This window comes from Chelonia mydas, chromosome 4 (assembly GCF_015237465.2).
Source record: "Chelonia mydas isolate rCheMyd1 chromosome 4, rCheMyd1.pri.v2, whole genome shotgun sequence".
NCBI lineage: Eukaryota > Metazoa > Chordata > Testudines > Cheloniidae > Chelonia > Chelonia mydas.
Genome location: NC_057852.1, coordinates 36651782 through 36676314, shown reverse-complemented (window position 1 = coordinate 36676314; position 24533 = coordinate 36651782). Strand labels below are relative to the sequence as shown.

Genomic DNA, 24533 nt, shown 5'->3' with positions numbered 1-24533 from the left:
TGATACTAGTACTGAAATACATAAAGCAGTTGTGCTGTTTGAGCCAACAATGTTTCCGTAATCTCGTTTGCTGGCCTGTGGAGCTTGCTGGTTGGACATGCTTTGTGCTCAGAGGGCAGATCAGCTGATGCGTAGTTTTACCAAATGTTCATACTAGAGCTGGACAGAGAAACTTCAACTGAATTATATTCCTTCAGAATGTGCAGTTCCATTGAAATCAAAATGCTTCACAAAATCATTTCAGTTTAAGCAGAATTTTATTTTGGAAAGTTGGGGAGGGGGAAATGTTTTGACATTTTTGGAACAAAATGTTTCAGTTTTTCATTTTGAAAAGTCTCTTTTTTAAACATTTTGTGTTTCTTCACAGAGAATTTTTACATTTTCTGGTTTATTTTTGTAACAGGATGGGCTACCTACCCTGGCCAGCGGTGGATCTGTGGCAATCTGCCTCAATTTTCCCTTCTGCTCAGGGCTTCTTAAATCACTAACTCCACTAGAGGCTCTCTTGTGACCAGTAATTATCCCTCCTTGGGGGCTGAGTTTATTACCAAACAATTCAAACTGTCTTCAAAGTCTCAAAAGTTCATCTCTGGCATCTTCTGCCAGTCCCCAAGTTCCTCCTCTGTCCAACCCACTTTTTATCAAGGAGCCACTCCATCCCTTCCAGCTAGAGTCCTTCTCTGCTTTTCACAGCAGGAAATCCCTGGTCTTCCTATCTGGAGTCCTTTCTTCCCCAGGACAGAGTTCGTCACTCTCCCAGTGCTGTCTATTCTCCCTCTTTGAGACATCAGCAGGCAATCCCGCCCCATTCCTCCCCTGCCCCCAAGGCCCTCTAGCTTCTAAGCCCAAATCTTCCCTCCTGCTAACTGCAGTTTCTGCCACAGCTTCATCTTTCTATTTCCAGTTCCTTCTCTGGCTCTTTATGGAAACCAGCTGTCTTCTATTAGGCCCCATTGTGATGCTGTTAATGAGGCACAGGTGGGACATACCAGTTCCCTTTTAAAGGGCCCGGTCCACCCTGTGACACGTTTCTCTAAAGAATGAAGCCAGTTTTCAAAATCTGAAAATCCTTTGTGAAACTGAGCTTCTGTCTTTTGCACAGCTCTAGATTGTGCTATTGAAGCCACAGACAGATGAGAATGAGTTAAGCATTGCCAAAGTGAATTATGCTAAGACATACCATTGACAGTGCTCCCCACTTGAAAAACCATCTCCTGAAGCCCCCTGTGATCACTTAGTAGTATATTATGATGCAGAGTATATTCAGATGTTCACCACTTAATTTGTATATACATGACCTTATATCAGGCTGTGGGCATGTTTTGGTAAAACTGGGAAATCAAATGTGATATTAATTAATTGTGAAACAAAGAATAATATCAACATACACAAAATTATCACCAAATTATTACCAACCAGCTGAGTATAAATTATGATCTGTCCTTGGGGTTTAGTGTAAATTGCATCTGGGAAATACCATATATCTTTAGATCTTGGCCTTATTTACAGTGATCCACCAATTATATTTTCTATCCAACAATAGAAAACTATATTGTTTTCTATTGCCTAATTTAATAATTTGTAATTATTTACATTTCTTAATGTATTGTTAAATCTCTAGTTCAATTACTTTTACACTAGGTATGGCATACAAGATTTCTGATTCCAGGCATCATCTTCCTTCCCCTCTCAACTCACCATGTTATCCTCCCTCCTCGAGTCCCTCCCCTCACTCCCCTTTCTTCATCACATCAGGTTTAAATTTCTTGGTCCTTCAGTTTCTAGACCCTTCCTCATTCTACTGCTCTTGTCTCTTCTCTCATCACCCCACCATCCTCTTTGCTCTGCTGATGATGCCAGCCTCAGTGCCCCATTTTTATGCTTCTCCCGCAGCTGCCTCCACACTTTCTTCTGCATCATTCGGTATACGTGGAGCACCCTGCCAGTGCTGGTCAGCAAAGCCAGTGTTCTCACCCCATACAAATTCATCCACACTACCTCCAAGAAATCAGGCAACTGAAACCTCTCTTTATTTTTAAAAATCTTCCGTATCCCACCATGCTACCCACTAGCCCTGCTAGCTGAGTGACCATTTAGTCTTACTGGGGCTTCCATCATTGATCAAAGAAAATACACACGCGTGCGCACACACACACACACAACCATTTTAATACTGGTCTTTTATAAAGCATTTTTATTATTTTAATATTTGTTTATGATAGCATCAAAAGATCTGTTGTAACTCTGCTGTGCTAGATGTTTACAAACATAATAATAGACATACTCACTGTGCCACAGAGCTTACAGCTGAAGGACTCATTGCTGCAGTTAGATCTGTGTTGAATCCATATAGATCCTACTGTAATCAATGCGACTCTGCAGAGGAAGATCTGGATATGGTAACAGGACTAAATTTCTCTTAAATAGTGTTTGGGCTTATTTCAGGAGTGGTTGCAGACAATATAAAATTACTCAAGATAGTTCAGTCAAAGCTGGCTGTGAAGAGTTACAAATGGCTCTCACTAAACTGGGCAATAAAATGGCAGATACAATTCAGTGTTGATAAATGCAAAGTAATGCACTCTGAAAAATAATCCCAGCTATACATACAAAATAATGGGGTCTAAATTCGCTGTTACCACTCAAGAAAAAGATCTTGGAGTCCTCACCAACAGTTCTCTGAAAATATCAAGTCAGTGTGCAGTGGCAGTCAAAAAGCTAACAGAATGTTAGGAACCATTAGGAAAGAGAGAGAGTAAAACGGCAAATATAATGCCACTATAAAAATCCATGGTATGCCCACACCTTGAATACTGTGTGCAGTTCTGGTTGCCCATCTCAGAAAAGATGTATTAGAATTGAAAAACGTGCAGAAATGGCACAAACATGATTAGGGGTATAGAACAGCTTCCTTACAAGGAGAGATTAAAAAGAGTAGGACTGCTCAAGCTTCAAAAAGAGATGACTGAGGGGAGGATATGATGGAGGTCTATTAAATCATGAACGGTATGGAGCAAGTAAATAGGAAAGTTTATTTACCCCTTCACATAACACAAGAACTAGAGGTCAGCTGATGAAATTAATAGGCAGCAGGTTTAAAACAAACAAAAGGAAGTGCTTCTTCACACAGTGCAGTCAATCTGTGGAACACATTGCTGTGAGATGTTGTGAAGGCCAAAAGTAAAACTGGTTTCAAAAAAGAATTAAATAAGTTCATAGAGGATAGGTTCATCAATGGCTATTAACCAAGATGGTCAGGGACTCAACCCCATGCTCTGGGTGTCTGCAAACCTCCAACTGCCAGAAGCTGGGACTAAACAAGGGATGGATGATTCAGAATTGCCCTGTTCTGTTCATTCCTTCTGAAGCATCTGGCACTGGCCACTGTCAGAGGCAGGATACTGGGCAAGATGGACAATTTGTCTGACCTAGTCTGGCTGTTCTTACGTTCTTAATTTCTCATGGTTCAATCTCTGCTATTAAAGGCAGTGTGCCATTTAAGGAAGTGCTGGCACCCTGCCTTTTTGTGTTTGGCCAAAACAAAGGCTAAGTGGAGAAAAATTCATTGTAAACATAGATTTCTGAGATCAGGATGACACACTTACAAGCTCCAGATTCCGGATATAGGTGAATCATTACAATATTGCTCATAAAATGACAATTGGCTGCTTTTACACATCTATAGATCCTTCAGTGAGAGAAAGTGGATCAGAACCGAGGTCGAAAATGTATCATGTGCTTTATTTCCTTATGAATACAGAAATACACTAAGGCCAATATATTGTAAAGTGAGTAATTTAACACTTCTGGCTATGGTACTAGAAAAGAAAGTGGAATCATGGAATGAATGGCAGTCACACTGATCAGGGAAATATGTAAATGTCCTTGTCTTTGTTATTTAGTCTGACAGTCTTTTATGCTGTCACTTTCCACTTTTGTTCCCATCTCATGTTTTGTTGTATTTTTGTCTGTTTATCCTTTCTTTAGCTCGTAAGCAGGAGATTATCAAGGTTACTGAGCAGCTGATTGAAGCTATCAACAATGGGGACTTTGAAGCTTACACGTAAGTTGACTCATTTTGCAAGAGGCAAGATGAGATAAAAGTATAAAAATGTCCATGCTTGACCATGCCAGGCCCTGAGGAAACAGAACCTGATTCACTGCTGTATTGCACAAGTCACACACTGGTGTAACAGCAGATTTCAGTACCATTATATTAGGATAAACATGGAATAACACCATAGTGAATCAGACCCATTATCGCTACATAACATATGCAGTGATCTCTTTCATCAGGTAGAGAGGAGAGAATGCTCATGATTTAAAATCTAAGAATCAAGATCAAAATATACTGGAAAGCTGTTTTGTCAGAAACATTTCAGTATAAGCAGAGGTTCACGATCACCAGAATTCATCTGTTGCACTGTAATACATTAACGCCACTTGGGACTTTTGGCTCATTTACATGGAGAGCTAGTACATAGCAAGCCCGGGTGTGAATTTGCAAGACCCAAGCACTTACTTTGGCCTTCTCCTACCTCTCTCCGACTGCTTCCCATTGTGTGTTGCACCAATCTTACTTCGGAAATTCTGTTCAGGACCCAAAAAAATTCTGCTTAAATAACTCATTTTAGGTATTCCGTTTTTCAATTAACCTTATAGCCAGTTCTGTTGTTTTTTTACTCCAACCCATTAAAATGTATTTGGAACAAAAACAAATTATATTTTGTTTAAAGTTAAAGGTCTAGAGCTAAAGACACTATTTCAGCTCATGAAAAGCTAAAGGTTCTAGAATAGTTGAAATAGGGAAGTAATATGCCTATGAGACAGTGACAGATTACCAGTAATGTGCCTTTATCTGGTCTGAGCACTTTATATCCTTTGACTGTTACATAAACTGTTGTACAAAAATGTCAAATGGAACTTTGCTCAAAACTTTTCTGTTTTGCAGCATGGCGAAACTCAAGCCTTAGAAACATCTAACCAAAATTAAATTACCATTTAAACATTGGGAGCAACATTGGTTTTAGACTTAACAGATCGTGGGGGAGATTTTCAAAGGCACAAATAACAGCTGAATATCTAAGTCCTATGACTTCCAGTAGGATTTAGATGCCCTAACTTCCATTTATGGCTTTGAAAATTTATCTTCTGGTCAAACACTGAAAGAAAATTTTAGGTGAAATGCTGACCATTGAAATCCCACTGATTTCATTGGGACCAAGATTTCATCCTTCATGCTTATATGTGTTGTGTTTCATTCCAGCATGTTGCAGTTTATAATTTATGTTCCCTGTTGGAATGACACATAGGAAAGCAAGGCAGACAGAAATGTTAATGCCCATGTTTATCGATGGATCACAGAATTTCACATACATCATATTTCTGCTTCACAGGCTGATTTGCATGAGGTCATATGCCTTTGAGGTCAAGCATGCTCTGCAGTAGGGCAAACTGGATGGAGGATAAGGAACCTTTGTTCTGGGTTATCATGAAAGAAATAGAATGCCACCTCATTTAAATCTCAGAGTGGGAGGGCTGTTTTATTGTTTGTGTTAATTGTCAAAACAGTGGACATTAAAATGACAAATAGTATTCTTGTGGGAAAAGTCTCCAATTAGAAGTTTTCCATCATTCATGGAAAACAAGACCCATGGGAATAAATCAGCTTCATGAACTCAACTCTACTTGCCATAAGAGAGGAAAATCTGGAAAGGAAAAAACAGGTTGGCAGGAATGGGTGGTTCTTCTTTGAGTAGTGTCCCCATGGGTGCTCTACTTCAGGTGCATGTGCACCCTGTGCACCTTTGATCAGAGATTTTCATTAGCAGTGTCCATTCAGCCCACGCATGCACTGCTGATATCTTCATGCCCTGCATTGAGGATGGGCAAACCGCCCTCAGTTCCTTCTCAATTGCCTCAGCTTGAGATGGAGTTTAGCATCTTTGCATTGTGCATGCCTCAACTGTTCACTGAGTTTGTTCTACTTAGTTTAGCTAGTTAGGTTCTAGTAGTAGTATTTAGTTATTGGCTATTGAAAGATCATTTTATTTCCTCTGGGGAAATCCTCCTTGTGAGGGGCATGCCCAGTTCATCAGGGTTTAAACGTTGCCTCGTGTAGAGAGGCTGTATCACTCAGCGATGGACACTCTAACTGTGTTTGCTCCCTGGAAGCGTCACACATTCCACAGAAGCGTAACTTCGTTTAGCCCTCAAATCCAAGGCTTGGAAGAACTGGGAAATCAAGCTGCAATTGTTAATGATGGATTGGTCTCTTCACTCCCCTTTGAAACTAGGTCAGGAGAACCCCGCTGTACATCAGTTCCTGGGGATCTCTTGTGCCCCTTCAACCTCAGCACAACACCCTTCTAGAAAGGGAAAGCCTGAATCCTCCTCTGAATATCCTCAGAGGAGCTCTAATTTTCCTCTTAAGGAACCCATCTCAAAGAGACTTCACTTTTTGACGAGGTAAACGGCCTCAGAGACTTAATCCTCAAAGCTTGGTACCATTGAGGCGAAGGGCTTCTCCAGTACCAGTATAGCGGGAAAGTTCCACAGCTCTAAGAGTAAACATGGATCCTCTTCTCTCTATGCCAAAGCAATAAGGTGATGGAACTGGTATATAAAACATTGCATAAGAATTTCAGCAGCATATCTCTTGGACAGGTAAAATGTCACAGCTGATGCTCCCAGCAGGTTTTTTCCCCCACGATTACAAATGGGAGATGGATTCCCAGGTTCTTGTTGGCATACTTCAAACTTGGGATTTCCAGAAGTGGAGCTCTCTGTCACAACTTCGAACAAAAAGTTCCATCTGCTCTTTTCAAGGGGAGGTTTAGGTCCCATTGGGAGATGCCTTTCTCCTCACTTGGATGTTTAATGGTGTTTTCCCCCGATGCCTCTGATTCTCAGAGTGGTGAAGAAAATTAGACAGGACAACACCAGAGTTATTCTAATAGCCCAAATGTGGTCAAAGCAGGCATGGTTTCCTTTAGCCTAGCTCTTTGTCCAGCAACAGATATTCTAATGATTCCTTAGCTTCTCTTCCAGAGTGCGAGTCAACTGCTGCATCCCAATCTGAGCATTCTCTGCCTCAAGGTGTAGCTCCTTGATGGTTTGCGGGGTTAGAATCGGTCTGTTCTGCAGAAGTACAGCAGATATTATTAAATAGTAAGAAAGATTCTACAAGATATACCTTCAGAAGTAGAGAAGATTCAGTCACTAGTGTGAACTCCAGAATGCTGCCCTTGCATTGAATATTACTTAGTTCTCTCAAGATTCATTTGGCTGCCTTACTGGGTTTTCCACCACTGTTGAGGGGATCTATCTGTTTGCTCACCCTACAACCATAAGGTTCATATGAAGAGTCTGGGCAATCTCTCTTCCCACTGATGGAAAGTCCCTACCCCAATTTGGGAGCTAAGTTTGGTTCCTAAAAGTCTCCTGAAATCTCCTTTTGAACTGATGGTAACTTGCTCCTTACTGTATTTGTTTATGAAAATAGTTTCCTTAGTGGCTATTACATCAACTGCAGAGTCAGAGAGACTGAAGCCTTAATAGCAGACCCTGCTTTTACGGTGTTCTATAAGGAAAAAGTTTCCTTATGACTACACTCCAGGTTTCTTCCTAAAGTGTCTTCTGAATTTCATTGGAATCAAATCATTCACCTACAAGTTTTCTTTCCAAAAACCATAATTCCAACATGGAAACTACCTTCCTCACTCAGTGTCAGGAGGGCATTAGCCTTCTACCTACACAGGACTAAATCATTTTCTAAATCTCCTAGACTATTCTTTTTGTTTGCAGACAGATAAAGGTTCTGCTTTTTCTACCCAAAGACCATCAAAATGGATTTCTGGGTGTATTATAGTTTGTTACAGTCCTTCCAGCATTCCAATCCTTGCTTGATGAGGTCACAATCTACATCTCTGGCTCTACTTAAAAATGTCCCAGTATTGGAGATCTGCAGAGTTGCTACATGGTCTTTGGTGTACATACCTTCTCCAGGTACTGCGCTTTACTTGATGCCTCTAGATCTGATGCGGCAGTTGGCAATGCAGTTCTTTCCTCTGTGCTGGACTCGATTCCAAAGCTCCCTCCTCTTTATGGGGATATTGCTCAGAAGTCACCTGAAGTGGAGCACCCAAAGGGACACTACTAGAAGAAGAAAGAGAGATTACTCACCCCGAGCAGTAACTGTAGTTCTTCGAGATGTGTCCCCCTATGGATAAGGCTAAGATTTAGTCACGGGTATTTTTGGTAAAAGTCATAGACAGGTCACGGGCAATAAATAAAAATTCACGGCCCGTGACCTGTCCATGACTTTTACCAAAAATACTTCTGAGGCCCTGCTGCTCTGGGAGGATCTTGTGGGTGGGGGGGCCTACTCCAGTGCTGGGGGTTGACTGCGCCCCAGCCGCTGCTCCAAGGGACCAACATCCAGGCGCCCCTAGGGCCGCTGCTGCTCAGGCAGTCTCCAGGGCACCCCCAGGACCTCTGTGTGGGCGCTCTCTGGTGCCACTGTAGCCAGCTGCCTGGGACAGCCTGAGCAGTGGCCAGTGAGGCTGGCTGCGGAGCAGCCCCAAGGACCGCTGCTCGTGCGCTCCCCAGGGCCATCCCCAGGACCACTGCTCAGGCGGTCTGCAGGACAAGCCGCACCGGCTGCTGCTGGTGGTCCCCGGAGCCAGCTGCCTGGGGCCTCCCGAGCAGTGGCCAATGCGGCTGGCCCCAGGGACTGCCGGAGCAGCTGGCCCTAGGTCGCTCCAGCAGTGGCCAGTGTGGCTAGTCGTGGGGCACCTGAACATCTGGCCCTAGGGCCAGTTGCTCAGCCAGCTTGAAGTCAGCTGCACCAGCCGCTGCAGAAGTCACCAAATCCGTGACCTCTATGAAAGAATCGCAGCCTTACCTAGGTGTGCCCCACTGCCCGCCCTCCTTCCTCTCCGCTTCAGAGTTTCCTTCTGAGACTCGGCAGTGGAGAAGGAACTGAGGGCAGTTTGCCCACGCAGTCTGACATAACCTCGGTGCGGGGCACAAGTTATTAACAGTGCATGCGAGGGCCAACAGACACTGCCAATGAAAATCTCCCATGAAAGGCGCGCACCGAAGTGGAGCACCCATAGGGACACACATCTTGAAGAACTACAGCTACTGCATACAGTGAGTAACCTCTCTTTCTATTCTGGACCTTAATATTCGAGTTGATAGACTGCATTTCTTCAAGCTTTCTTTTCCACATGACTAGGTATAGCACTCATTTTACCATTCCTGCCCCTTCTGAAGTCTTTCCTCAGACATCCTCAGACATAGTCTCTCCTTTACTGTTAAACTTTCTGCTCCATAGTTGCCTCTGATATAAAGATCCTCCAATTTTCCCTCAACGCCATCATAATCATCACTTAGAGCAGGGGTTCTCAGGACACATTTTTCCTAAAATACTTAATTAGCTTTAGGAAAACCAAATAAATGTGCACATATACATGTCCAAATCATTGTAATTTATTTATTGCTAGCTAGTAAGTCTGTTGTGAAAAGTGATATTTGCAAACATACAAGTATCACTTTTCACAACAGACTTACTCAGCCCTGGCAAGCCTGGGGACAAATTAAGCCCTGGACGGAGGGTCAGGGGAGGCAGTGGAGGTCAAGGGAAAGGGGGTAGGGGACTGGGGAAGGCAGTGGGGGGACTGGAACCTGAAGCCCTGCTGTCAGAGCCCGAAGCCTCACGGCTGGAGGATGGAACCCAGGGACGGAGCCTGAAGCCTGCCATTGGAGCCTGAGGCCTGCTGACGCGCAACCAGAGCTCAGGGCTGGAGCCCGAAGCCCGGTGTCCAGAGCCTGTCAACCCGCCACTCCAGGGCTGAAGCCCAAAGCCTGAGCCCCACCGCCCCAGGGAAAGTGGGGAACTCAATGGCTGCCTGTTCCTACAGCATTGTGCCCCAGGTGACTCCAGAGAGGGGCAGGGCCTAATCCCTGCTGGTGGCCACAGCACCAGCACCAAGGGGGTGCATTCAGGAGCAACAGGGAGGAGAAGAGAGAGAGCTACTCGCGCCCCCCCCCCCCCCCCCCCCAAAATCACAGCCCAGGAGGCTGTGGCCGCAAGAAAAGCCCCTGGTGGCTGCATGTGGCCACGGTGGCCACATTTGAGAAACACTGACTTAGCCGGAATTCCCTCATGTGGTGAATTGTATATATTAGGGATGGAAAATCCCAATCTGAGGATTCCTTTGGTTTCAAAGACATCAAGAAGAAAGCAGTCCTGTGCTGCATCTGAAACTGACTATACATTTGTCATAACTGTTTCATTTTCTCTTCCACAGAAAGATCTGTGATCCAGGCCTTACATGTTTTGAACCTGAAGCTTTGGGGAATCTAGTGGAAGGGATGGACTTTCACAGGTTCTACTTTGAAAATGGTGTGTTTTCCTATTTGATCACATTTAAAATACTGCAAGGGTGCTTCTCAAATCCAGCTCTTTTTTGTAGCTGCTTATGATGTTTTTGAAATTTAATTTTGAGTTACGCAGTATGAAATATTTTTTCATGTTTTTGCTAAACTTGCTTAGAAACCATGGGGAACTTTTGATTGTGGAGGAACTGTCAAGTTCGTGTAATATCTTTTGGGGGACGGGGGTGTGGAGGGATGGCTAAAAGGTAGATAGGGTTGGAAGGCAAGTGATTCCCACTCTTTATTTTTCAGAGCTAGAGGGGCTGAACCACAGCACTGGGCACATTTGAAAAGTCTGCAGTGATGGACAAACTGATCACCATTAAAAAGTCAGCATTTCCTAACAGTTGATCATTATTCTTTCTTACTGTAAGTCTAAGGAAAAACTGTAGTCACTACGTTGATTCATACTAGCTGAAGCACTGGACTCATGACTTTTTTAATGGTGATCACAGCACATCAGTTGGTGGATTTAATACAACCATGTCAGCTTCAGAAAATAAAGGCTACACTGCTTACTTGTTCATACCATAGACTATCCGGTACTATAGATGACACAGTTTCAGAACAGATTTGAAACTTAAAGAGAGACTGATCGTGTTATAAATTAACTAATGAAACTGATTTTCTCATCCAGCAATTTCTGAGTGAGAAATGTCAGGGCACAAGACTAGCTCCAGGGACTCCTAAATTATAATCTCAATTCTGAGATGGACTCCCATTCTCTTTTGTGAACCCATCATTGACTTTCAATGCCTCAGTTTCCCCATCTGTATAGATATTAATAAAATGTAACATCTCACAAATGATGTGAGAACTAAAGAATATGATATGAATGGATAGTAAAATGAAAACTACTAAATGCAAAATGTTATTCTCCTACTAACTCAGATGGGAGATGTTGGATGGGCATCTAGAAGCGTAAGAGTTGGCATTGGTGGTGGTTGTTTATTTAGTAAAATGTCCTGGGTAAGGATTCAGGTTACTTAGAATCATAGACTATCAGGGTTGGAAGAGACCTCAGGAGGTCATCTAGTCCAACCCCCTGCTCAAAGCAGGACCAATCCCCAACTAAATCATCCCAGCCAGGGCTTTGTCAAGCCAGGCCTTAAAAACCTCTAAGGATGGAGATTCTACCACCTCCCTAGGTAACCTATTCAAGTGGGTTACTGTCTAACTTACTTTGAAATGAGAATTGCAAGCATTTAACATTTTCTCCTTAGTGCTAAGGTCTATAGGCCCTTTACGTCAGCCTGCTTGCAGCTTGGGGGCAGAACCAGACCTGTCAGTCACTGGTGACAGGGATGAATGTCCTGCCCCTGAAGTTGCCTCCAGTTTCCTCCCTCCACTCCCCCATGGCCAATGGCTCAGCTAGACACGCCCTGTTGCAGGGCTTTTTTGGAAGGAAATTCCAAACTTGATTTCAAGTTTATAGACTAACAGTGCAGCTCAATAATGTATCCATCAAATTCCCAGCTGTGTCCCAGGGCTGTCTTTGAGTCTGAACTCAGTGTGGATAAGCTAGGGAGCCCTCCTGCTTTGTCTTTCCTCCCGCCCTTTTCTTCTGACATGCAGCAGGAGACTAACCCTTTGCTCAGAGTAGCAACTAGCTTTTAATAACTGCCAGGGCCGGATTAACTTTTTGTGGGCCTGGCGCGAAACATGTTTGTGGGACCCCCTGGGGAATGAAGGTGCCAGGGGCAAGGGCAGGGTGGATTTGATTTAAATCATGATTTAAATCACTAGTCAGGAAGACTTGATTTAATCATGATTTTCTACATAAAAGTACATTCTTGTTGTTTGTTATAACCTTAATACATATTCTTCACAACTCAGATAGATGTAGGTTTCATTTTTAGAAGGTTCACACTATACATTTTTAAACAGTGATTTATTTTGAAAACTTTTCAGATGAGTTTTACAGCTATATCAGAAAATGAATAATTATTTGGTTATTTCATTTACCAAAGGTAATTGAAGCAGATATTTATGAAGTCATTGGGAGGTGACCTATCTCCAGTTCAACAGGTTAATCATTAATATTTGGAGGATTTTCTTTCCATGCTGTATTAGGAGGAGAACATCACCAGGCGGACATTTAAATTGTTTTATTTAACTAAAACAACGTTAAGTATTCTGGATTTTTTTCTTCAACAGCAAATATTTTAATATTTTAACAAAAAAGCCTATGTCCCTCGCTTCTCACATTTATCTCCAGATTTCTTCTCCTTGTCCAAATCTATTCTGCCCCCAACAATCTTCTATTCATTGAACTTTTTGAAACGTTTCACTTTTAGAGAGAGGTAAGGGATTGACTCTAATTACACAAATTTGCAGAGGGACAATAGAGTTGAGGTCTGTTATTTCTCACCTCTATATATTATTTATTTATTTTAAAACATTCTGGAGACACAAATCCACAGTTTGAGAACTGCAAAACTAAGCATCTCTAATGGTATCTTCTAGACTGAGCACTGAGTCCCATTGGGTAGACAGAAAGAACTACCCTAATCCATGAACTATTAGAACTCATTTACAAAACTTTTCTTAAACATTACACGAATATATTGTCTCCTACTATAGAATTAGAATTTATAAACCCTATTCCATGATAAGATTTAATGTATCTTAATTAAAACTTTAGATAGGTGTTTTTTCCCTCAAAAAGCATTTTATCAAAAAAAAATCCGATTTAAATACAAAAAATCTGATTTTTTGATTTTTTTAAAAAAATCATTGATTTTTATTCACCCTGACAACTGGGCAAGGTAGGGGCGGGGGGAAAGATTGGTCCCCAGATGGAGGGAGGCAGGGGCAAGATCATAGAATATCAGGGTTGGAAGGGCCCTCAGGAAGTCATCTAGTCCAACCCCCTGCTCAAAGCAGGGCGAGTCCCCAAAGATGAGCACAGTGGGGCATGGGGGTAGGATTAGTCCCTGCGGACTGGAGCAAGGCAGGGGCCGGGAGCAAAAGCACTGCGGGGCAGGAGCTAGGGTTGGTCCCTGCACGCTCCGGGGAAGAGGCGAGGGGAGGGAGCTTGGCTGCCGGCAGGACCAAGCTTCTGCCCGCTGCCCCCACAGAAGAGAGCAGGGGGTGGAGAAGAGTGGGCCAGGCCGGGGCCCCTTTGGAGCATGGCACCATGGTAAACCTGGTATTGATAACCACCTCTGTCCCCCTTGGTGCATGTGTCTTTCCACTGAGGAAATTCCATGTTCCACCCCCTATTCTCCCCACATCAACTTCAAAGACAATGGCCTTACCAGTAGAAAATCCATTGTTCCACAGAGAAAAGTCATTCAACATTGATGGCTCTCGATTGCTTTGTCTCTGCTTCTCAGACATAGTCTTTCTATTAGGAGTCAAGTCCCTATTGCAAAATGGATGCTCTAATCCACAAAGGCTGCTACAGAGCGAAGTAGAGCCCTGAAACAAAACTGGGTCACAAAACAACATGGAGTTCACAGTACAACACGCACAGATCCCAAATCACAGAAAGTAATTCTATTTTTAAATGTCTATTTACTATATTTTCTAAAATACAGAGAAGTATAACCACATAAATAAAGCATTTGGTAACCGCTTTTACTACAGCGCTAGAACCATCAAATGATACATACAAAACAAATTAAGATCACTTTGGATAATAATCATGTTGAAATCTGGCCAAAGACTTTGGTGAGATCATTTCAACAAAGGCAGCACATCAGAAATAAGAAATGTCAACTAAAAAAAAATAAAAGGAAATTTATAGCCAACAGGGATCAGAGATAGGAATAATGCAAATATATTACTAAGAGCAGAGCTCAGGTGCTAACTCATGAGATTCATCCTGTGACCTCACTTCTAAGAGTGAACAAAGGAAAGGGAACAACATAATTACACATCCTTCTTTTATGTCTTTATTATAGCAACAAATCTTGAAACTGATCAGGGTTGAAAAGCAGACAATTATTGTAACTTATTTGGCACATTCATATAGACCACTATTATTTTAGAATGATTTTCTGATAGAAGAGAGGAGTACATGCTTCATCTCTGTCGTCCCACTCCCTTCCCACTGCTGCAACTTTATTTGTGCTAGCTTTGCTTGCTTATCAATAAAACAGTGTTTAGTATTTAGCATCTGCTAATCTTGATATATTTACACACCATTTTCAGTACTGAGAGACATGGCTAACTCTGTTGGTTTACTTGGGAAAAACTGATTTTGTGTGTGTTTCCTCCCATAGCTTTGTCCAAGGGTAATAAGCCAATCCACACCATTATCCTCAATCCCCATGTCCATCTTGTGGGTGATGATGCTGCCTGCATTGCATACATACGGCTGACGCAGTACATGGATGGAAGTGGAATGCCAAAGACTATGCAGTCCGAGGAGACCCGGGTCTGGCACCGCCGTGATGGCAAATGGCAGAATGTTCATTTTCACCGTTCAGGGTCACCAACAGTACCGATCAAGTAAGAAATCTATCCAAACAGTATTAACTACAGAGCTAAGAATGTCCTGTGTTACGTAGGAGGTCAGACTAGATGATCTAAACGTCCCTTCTGGCCTTACTCTATAAAACTTTCATTCTCTTGAAAGTAGCATTGCAGTGTAACTTCTGCACTGTCAGTTCTGCACAGTCCATTTAATAATTCAGTATGCTGCATACAGTATTAGTGCAAATATTTGTAATAATTTTTGTTGTTATTATTTGTTTACAAGCAGGCCCATTTCAGTTTAGGGCTTCACTGTGCTGGGTGTTGTACGTACACATAGTAAGGACACATACAAGTACATACACATAGACAGTTTCTGCTCTGAAGAGTTTAAATTGTTTTCATTTTCGGCCTCCTCTTCTCTAGGGAAGTTTGCCCCAGTGTAACTCAGCTGATGTGGTTACACTACCACTAACATAGACGCGCTGGCTCAATACAAAGTCGGGCTTGCACCAGTGCAGGTTACTTCAGTAAATCTCTGGACTGAGTGTCATAGCTGTCAGCAGCACTTTCTACTTGTGCAGCATGTCTACATGAAGGGGTTTACAGTGGTGTAATCACATTGATGTAATTACTTCGGCGGAAGCTTCTTTAATGTAGACAGGGCCTGAGACAAGATACAAAAGTGGGCATAATAAATACAGTCCAAGGGAACTGGGAGGAAGTAAAGAGAGAGAAGTAATAGGAAAGATAATTATTTAGATCTGGCTGTAAAATTTCAACAAAAACAAAATTTTGATGAAAAATGAAAATGTTAGCAATTTTCCTGTTTTCCAGCTAGCCCTAGTGCTTACACAGACTAGCCATGTACACAGCTAGATGATTTAGAGTCAGATTATTTACTTTATAAATTATAAGATACAAATAAGTGTCATCAATTCTTCTCCCTCCCCCCATAGTTTCCCATTGAGTGACCTTCTCAGTTCTCACTGCTTCAGTTACTATGTCTGTGTGGTTGACTCTCAAATCTCTCTCTCTATTCATGGTCTATCCTACTGTGTTCGGGCATCTTTAAGTACCTTCTGATATTGCATCCTTGGAATCATAGCAGCTTAGACTCAGCATGCAAAATACTGAATTCCTCCGGCTAGATCCTCAGTTGTGTAAATCATGTACTTCCATTGATCCCATAGCTACATCAGGTTGTACCAGCTGAGGTTCTGGCCCCTCATCTTTCCTCTCAACCCTCTGCTTTTCCCCCACTTGTTACTGTCAGTTACACCACTGCTCTCCCCATGATGCAGGCTTGCAAACTGCAGCCTTATCTACATTAAGAAAATTCGCATTGGTGCAACAGCATCAGTCTGCCAACTCCTAATGTAGACATGCTTTACCATTGCAGCTTACTTTAGTATATTCCCAAATTAAGCTGCACTGTTGCAGTACATCTACATTTGAGGATTGCACATCAACGTACTTAAACCAGTGTGAATTTCCTTAGTGGAGGAAGTTCCTGAGATTTCAAACTTGGATGACAAAGCCTTAGTGTTACTTTAGACTGCTCTTTCTTCCTCCAGGATGTCACTTAATCCTTTCTCTCCTCTACCACATCTTGAAAATCCATCCTTTCCATCCTCACACCTAAAAAGTGCTTGTATGCATTTCCTTTGGTGATCTCCTGCCTTGACGACAACAATGTCCTCCCCCCATAGCCTCCCTCTTTTCCGCATTGCCCCACCTAGTCTATCCAAAATATTGCTCTAGTAATAGTCAATTTTGTCTGCTCCCTTCACAACTTTGATTTCCTCAGCTGTCTTCCTGTCATCTCTGGCATCATGTTCCAACTTCTTGTCATCACTCTCAAGGCTCTGAGTCCATCCATGTCTACAGCTCTGCTCTCATTTCTTTATTTTTTACTCTTTCCAATTTTTCTTTCCCATGTAACTTCACTATTATGTTTCTCCCACTTCTGCCTTTATGCTATTCTTTATACCTGGCATTCCCACCTTGCCTTGTTGCATCAATTACCTTCCCTCCTTACAACATGCTTCTTCCACAAAGCCTTGCAATGTCAATCTGTCAACCAATGAATTATAGTGATTGAACAAAGTGGTGTTAAACTTTAAAAGGAATGAAATGCTGTTTTTAGAGAAACCCATTGCCTGGCTTTATAATATGTTAATCTGTATGTTTGTACCATAGTGTTTGTTTTAAAATGTAAGCCCATTGGCGGCAGGGGCCTTGTCTTCCTCTGTTTTGCACAGCTCCAAGCACACTGCCAATGCTTAACAAAGTACGTTTAGTGTAACATAACAGGAGCGATTGTGATGGTTGTAAGACACAGGTTTTCCATTGGAGGGATATGTGGAACAGGTCTGCCCCATCTCATGGTGGAGGCTGAAAGCATAAATGACAAAATCCAGAGAGGATTAATATCTAAGAATCAATATTTCATCCTGATACTCACTGAAAAACAAGGGTTCATACCAGGATGACAGGAACTAGATTAGGGAAAATTTTAGTCCTTTCCATTTTAACTTTTCTGCCTGCATGTATTTTGTTAAGTACTGAGAGAGAACCAAGTAGTTTCATACATACACACATTCATAGAATTAAGGCCAAAAGGAAGAATAATTACCATCTAGTTTGACCACCTGCATAACATATGATATAGAATTTTGCCTAGTAATTCCTGCAACCAGGTTTTGGGAGTAAATTGATCAATGTGGGGTTTAGTATTTTAATGAGGCTCACCATTTTTAACTTATGCAATATGAGTAACACATAGAAGTCACTTTCTACAAACTTTCCTGATTATCTTTTATAATGAATTCACCATCAGTTCTTACAGAGAATATAGCAATGCAAAAATATCTCCATTCTGGAGCCTCACAAAAGTGGAATTCCACAGAATCATATCCTTATTATTTCTTTCTTTCTTGGATTTAGAATACTTGTACTCCATCAGATATAGATCTGTCATTATAAGAATACTTATTAATGTTATATTTTCCATTCATTAACACACTTTTGTAATACATAGTAAGTCTTATTCACACTGGCTAAAGAAAAAGATTTCAAATACAATAAAATTACAAAAGCAATCATAGCTATTATCTTCCGTCTTTGCGGGAATATGTTTCTCTGGATCGTGTCAAATCAGTTTGGGCAAGCACAGTAGCTGATTTGTCAAGACTGCAGTGATGAATGCACATAAATCTGAGGCCAGAACTGAGAACCAAGGTTGCTGAATATACACAGAGATATTTCCCTTTCACATGAATTTATTTGGCTCATAAAATGGCCACAAACTTAGATTATTTTTTAACTGAGTCAAGAAAATTATGGAAAAACTTTGGTTTCCATCTGTTACACAGCTTGTATCTACTTAAGTGATACGTTTGATGAGAGATTATCTCAGTTAACTTGCTCTTTGTTCAGTATTCTTTTGAATTTGTTCTTTTAGCTTACTTTTGCAAAACTACTGAACACACACGTGCGCGCGCGCACACACACGCACGCACACACATGGAAGAGTCGTCTCCTGGTCTCAGCATGGAACTAGCAGCCATGGAACTACTGGGTCTGAAACTGATTCCGAAGGCCAAATTCAGACATGATGTAATACTTCACTAGATTCCCCTGTACCCACTTATCAGTGTATAAGGGGATCTTAGTTGTTATATGTTACATACTGAGGAGCCAAAAGAAGGCTTAGATAAGGATTTTGTTTTGTGATTGTACAGCACCTAGCTTAGTGGAACCATGGGGCATGACTAGGGCTCCTAGGCACTATAGTAATACAAATAACAAATAATAATGATATTAATAATGAGTGGCCTATTTTAAATATTCTTACACATTCCTGTTAGTTTCTTTTCCTCTTACCCACCTCTTCTGGTCCCCTCTGCATGCAAATGATGACATCAGCTCAAACTCCCTGATATTCACAACTTACTGGGCCAGATTCAAAGGTGGTGTGTAAAGTGGGGATGTAAATGATATATTGGTAAGTTGTATGTGAATCTGTCAGTCAGTATAAGTTTGTGTATTATGCGCATGAGGGGACCATAAAGTGGTGTAAAATAAATCAACTTAGATGCCCTTTGGACTGACAGATGCTCAGTTCTGAACTTGGTCCCTTCTGTGGACTTAGGCAAATCAGTAAAGCTTTCTGCCTGAGTTGCCGATTCTCTAAAGTAAGGATACTATTAACCAACCTCCTGGCATGTAGTGAAGGTTAATTGGTGTTTATAAAGTGATTTGAAGAGGGAAAGAGCAGTGCAAGTGCTTGTTTGTTTGCTTTTCGAAGCAGTATCCTGCAAGGTTGTAGACTGGGGAAGACTTTATAGTCCAACACTTGTAGTGTTTATAAAGTGGTGATATTGCTAAGTGAATAACAGCAATATTGGGTTTTTTTCTCCTTCCAGCTAAAATTCAATGATGCCACTCTTGCATTCTCCGTACTCAAAGCACCTGATTGGTTACCATGTGGGCCATCCTGTTCTTCTCTTCATGCATGTTTCTGAGTGCATGAAGCTGTGACGGTTCTACATGTAATGCATTTGTGATGCATCGTTTTGTTGTATATTTCATCTGTATATTTTGTTTACACTTCAGTGAAGAGGATGTTCCAAGAAAATTGAAAATGACAAAACAAACAAAAAAAAACAAAAATCAGGGTACAGTAGTGGATACACAATCCACTTGTCATTTTTCTCTATTAATGCGAAATTTTAACAAATAACTTTAAAATTACTACGTTTGTAAAAAATAAAACTTTGGCTTGTTTGTTTTCAAAACCACTGGGTTTTGCTTTGGTTATAGTAGAAATCAATGAGCTTTCCAATTACAACTTTGCTACTGCAGAATAGTTTTGTTGGAACATAAAAATGGATAAAATCACTGATGAATGTGAAAGCAAAAATATGTTGGATTTGTACAAGCTGAAGCCATTTTAGTTATTAAACTGGAAAAATTGTATCATTTTCTGGCTTGAACACGTTAGAATTAACTTCTGCTGTTCTGGCCAGTCAGTAACATTTTTTGTCTTTCTGTTTTGAGTCTTTACCTTTACTTTTTTATGCTAACTGAAAATTTATATTGGGTGATAGAAGAGCAAAATTAAAATTTGTGGGGAACGAAGACTGAGTGGAGATAGTTTTTGATGATTAAAGTGAAAGGGTAAAACAAAATAGATTATCATCACTTTCCGGGTGTACAGTAAATTTATGAAGGAAGCTTTAGAGGATTATTTTATTTTGTTTATGCTCTAGTCCAGATATGTGGTTAGTTTAACCGAGTACTATTAGGCCTTACAAGCTTAGTATAAAGAGTTTGTCTACTTTCCGTTGTAGTGGCTCCTACTCTGGAAAACTATCATGAATATACCAGTTTTCTAATAATACTGTAACACTTTACAATGGTGTTACCCCTCCCCCCCATTTTCTCTTGGCTTATTAAAATCCTTACACAGTGCATAATATTAGGGACAACAACTATTGCAGCATTACTTAGTAACTGTTTTGAGGTTTTTTTTCTTTTGCTGCATACACCTGTACTGTAAGCAGGGAATGCTCTCAGTGTCGATTTAAAACATATACTTTGTGACCTGGACTGTTTTTGCTTCTATTTTATAGCTGTGAATGTATATTCCTGCAAACATTTAGATTTTGTCTCCCTCCTTTCGGCCCACCCATTTTTAATAGAAAAATATTGTCTGTTTCTTTTTTGTTTTGTTCATTGTTTTATTATCAGTGGGGCTAACTGTTTTCTGCAGCGCTGTATAGTGCATGATATCTCAATCAGTGTTCTTTTTAGCAATTACAATTTACAGCTCTCAGCAGCCTGAAATTTTTAAAATGGGAAGACTTCCTAATTTGTATAATTTTACTTTCTGTGTTGATTATAAATCAGAAGCGTTCCTTTACACTTTGATGTTGTTATTAGTGGATGTACAGTAGATGGATTTAAGCTTCTCTGATAATTATTACATGACTTAAAACAATGTATATTTAAAATAAGCATTTACAGTAAATGTGTTGAGCCATATTAACTTGCCAATGGGATCTGTGAAAAATAAAAAAGTAATGGCCTAATTTTTTTCTCATTAATTTCTTTACTTTTTTTGTGAAGCAGCTATAAGTAGTATAAATGTATTTAAATTTAACAAAATTAGGTGTAGGGTGGGGGGGGGTTACACTTCTAACATAGCATGTGGTGTCGATGTATTGCTGTAGATCAAGTTTGTCTTCCACACCAAGACGTGAGGAAATTGTGACTCGTTCTTTCCACCACAATCAAATTATACACTTGTCTTCTGTCATTTTGGAACACTGCAGTTTACCATGGGACACAGTGTACATATTTCTTGCCATAATGGTAAATGACTGACAGATATATTTAAGGATTAATAAATTTGTGATTTCTGCTGATACTGTGTTTGTGGTTTTATTTCACAATAAGTTGTGTTGTGCAAAGCGTGGGGGAAAAAGCACAATGTAATATAAAATATCTGTTTCTGTTTTTCCAAACTATTAGTTGAAAGGATTGGATGAGTTGGATTATATTTTAACCCTAGTCTTCAACGTAGTCTTTGCTTGTATCTTAGCATTTACACTATGAAGCCAGCCTAGGAACTACATAATAATGCAAATAAGAATGTGGAAGAGCGAAGGTCTGTTTATTACAGGAATAGTTATTACTGTGAACTATCTGTATTTTGGTAGAGCTGAAACACCCCAGTCAAAATCAGAGGCCAATTATGCTAGGCCTTGTACATAGACATAGGAAGATAGTCCTTGCCTTCGGGCTGATAACATAAAAGGAGCACAAGCTTCTATGTGAATATAGCAGCAGCAAACAATATGTCACAAACCCCAACTAGTCTTAAGGGAAAAATGTTTGAGATATGATATGGTTAGGATGAAATACTGGGATTTCAAGATTATCTTCCTGAAATGGTCAGTGTTTTCAGTTTTGACGATATTATTTAGGGTAAGTTCTATCCAACAACTTTAATGTACAAAACTCTTCAAGATAAATTAAGTGTATAGGACTTTGGATCTCTTGTGAAATATAGGAAATACATGGAACTAACTCAATCCCTTCAACAAAATTAAAAAACATGGAGATAAATTTTCAAAAGCCCCTAAGTGATTTAAAAGTGTAAACCGCATTTTCAAAAGTGAGTAGGCAAATCGGATTTAAGGGTTTGTCTTCACTGAAGCAGTTGCCTCATTCAAGTTACTCCACTCCAGACAGCCTAACTTGAGTAAGAGTAGCCACACTGTGAAACAGCACTTGAGCTGTAAAGAGAAATTTTACTAGTAGCTGGTGGGTTTGTTACTCAAAGTGTGGCATCACCACCGCATTGCTAGCTCAAGCATCAGTAGCACTCAAACTTCAATCTTCCTTCCCTGCAACTGGCCAACTAGCTCAAGTTTAAAGTACCATTTAACTAAGTTACAGATTTGTATGTGTGGATGGGTGTTGGGTTAGGCACAAAACTCAAGTTATAGCTAGAGCTAACAGTGCAGTAAAAAACCTGGTTTCCTGCCAATTCACCTATCCAGGTCCTTGGCAGTCCACCTAGGGGGCTACTGGGGAGCCCGGAGTGTGAAAGCCTCGGGAGTCTTAGCTCCCAGGCTCATGACTTCTTGGCTTCCTGTAGAGCAGCTTACATGATGGGCTGGTGGGGTGCTGCCTTCAGAGCTGGGCACCTGGCCAACAGCTGCCATTCTCCATCCCTCCAGCTCTGAAAGCAGCACAGAAGTAAGGGTGGCAATACCACAACCACCCTAAAATAACTTTGTGACTCCCCTGCAATTCCCTTTGGTGTCAGGACCCCCAATTTGAGAAACACTGGTCTCCCCCATGAAATCTGTATTGTATAGGGTAAAAGCACACAAAAGACCAAATATCACAGGGGAGACCAGATTTCATGGTGTTTGACACTTTTATCATGGCTGTGAATTTGGTAGGGCTCTACAGATAATGGACTAGATTACAGTCTTAACTACCCTGATGTAAATTTGCAGTAGCTCCTTTGAAGCCAGTGGATTTACCATGCATTTACAGTGGGGTAGACAGATTGGAATATAGTCCAGTGTATAAAATTAACTAGTTGATGAGAGAGAAAAAAACAAAAATCAGGTTAGATTTTTGAGAAATGTTTTTAACATCACTTTGAGCATCTCTTTGTGGTACCATGCAATAAATATTTTAGTATGCTGCCACCTGGTGGATTTTTATGTTTCCATGTTTTCTATTTGGGACTGCCCAAACAGATCCAATGTGTTTCACAATCGAAAGTATGGTGCTTTTCATGAAACTCTTTCTACTACGAACAAGCAACACAGGTTGTTTCATGGTTGGAAGATCTGTTTTTTTAACAAGAGCTCATAATTACATTACACTACTGACAAACATAATGGAAACAAATTGAATCCATTATCCAAAGACTGATTTCAAAGGGATTAGTGAAGAAAATAACTCTTTTCCCCTCTAACTTAAAATTGTCTACAGAACTCTGTTCCAGAGACTGTCCTTTACTATTTCCTCAAGTGCTGTAAATCTCTCACAAATATAGTATTTCCATTCTCAGAAAGATGGGGGGGTGTCTTGTTTTGTTTTGTCTTTTTGGAGATCTCCCTGGACCCTGGTTATGGTAAGCTCTCACTTCTTGGATCCTTATGATCATATTTTATATTCAATAACTTTCCAATTTATTCCAGCAAAAGATCTTTAGTCCCCAAAATTAGCTGTATTAACAATCGGGGAAATGGTTCAAATGGCTTCAAGAGGACACAAAGATTTCAGCTTCCCTATTTTTAACAATTATTAGTTGGAAGGAAACATATCAATTAACAGTGAGGACTTAATCTTGCCATTGTCTGCATAGTTCCCACTGAAGTCAAGGGGAGTTTTGCATGTGAAAGGACTGCATGACTGGGACGTTACACCTAAATTTTCAGAAGGGCAGCCTTGCCTTTGTGGTTGCAATGAGACGTGGCAAATTTTACATTTTAAAAAGTACCTAAGTCATTAGGAACTTATATAATGGACCATTTTCTTAGGCACCTAAGTCCCATTTTCAAAAGTTTTTAGGGCTTCTCTAGACTGGTGGTTAATTCACTCTACGGGGGGTGTGATTTCTAAAGTGCACTAACATTTTGCACATTAATTGGTCCACGTAGACCTTGCTGGTGCACTTCAATGTAATGTTGTGTGAAACAATACTCCCTTAAAGTGCACTAGGGAAACTTTAGTGTGCACCAGCAAGGTCTACAAGGACCAATTAGTCTGCAACACCTTAGTGTGCTTTAGAAATCACACACGTTGTAGAGTGGATTACTGCTCCATGTAGACAAGCCCTTGGGTGCATGTGCAAATTTTATCCAGCTGCCTGTGACGTACCTGTCAACATCTTAATGGGTGCCCAAAATCCAAGTGCATTTTATATTTATATAATTTCACATAAAGCAGTGTCTGCCTGTGTTTTCTTCCAGCTCCCACCTATCGGTGTGAGGGAGTCCCAAAGAAAACCCAACACAAACACCAAATAATTCTGTCTCCTACTAGCATCTGACCCACGAATTAATATTGCCCATTAGTGATCCCCAGCACTTGGATTAATAACACGCCCTGCCCACGCAAGTACCTGGAGT

The 24533-nt window shown here is 40.9% G+C and overlaps 1 protein-coding gene across 46 annotated transcripts in view; it reads left to right on the top strand.

The window, feature by feature from the left end:
- CAMK2D (calcium/calmodulin dependent protein kinase II delta) overlaps window positions 1-21299 on the top strand; it is a 265256-nt gene extending 243957 nt beyond the window's left edge. For 40 of the 46 annotated variants that reach the window (XM_027833887.3, XM_037897082.2, XM_007054434.4 and 37 more), the window contains 4 exons: window positions 3988-4063; window positions 10317-10411; window positions 14673-14901; window positions 19296-21299. In XM_027833887.3, the coding sequence (XP_027689688.1) occupies window positions 3988-4063; window positions 10317-10411; window positions 14673-14901; window positions 19296-19299 (404 nt within the window). In that variant the 3' untranslated portion in view covers window positions 19300-21299. Of the gene's footprint in view, window positions 1-3987; window positions 4064-5396; window positions 5596-10316; window positions 10412-10695; window positions 13112-14672; window positions 14923-19295 lie in introns of those variants that run through there. The other 6 variants (XM_043545402.1, XM_037897091.2, XM_037897101.2 and 3 more) reach the window with 4 other exon arrangements.
- The last annotated feature ends 3234 nt before the right edge of the window (window positions 21300-24533 follow it).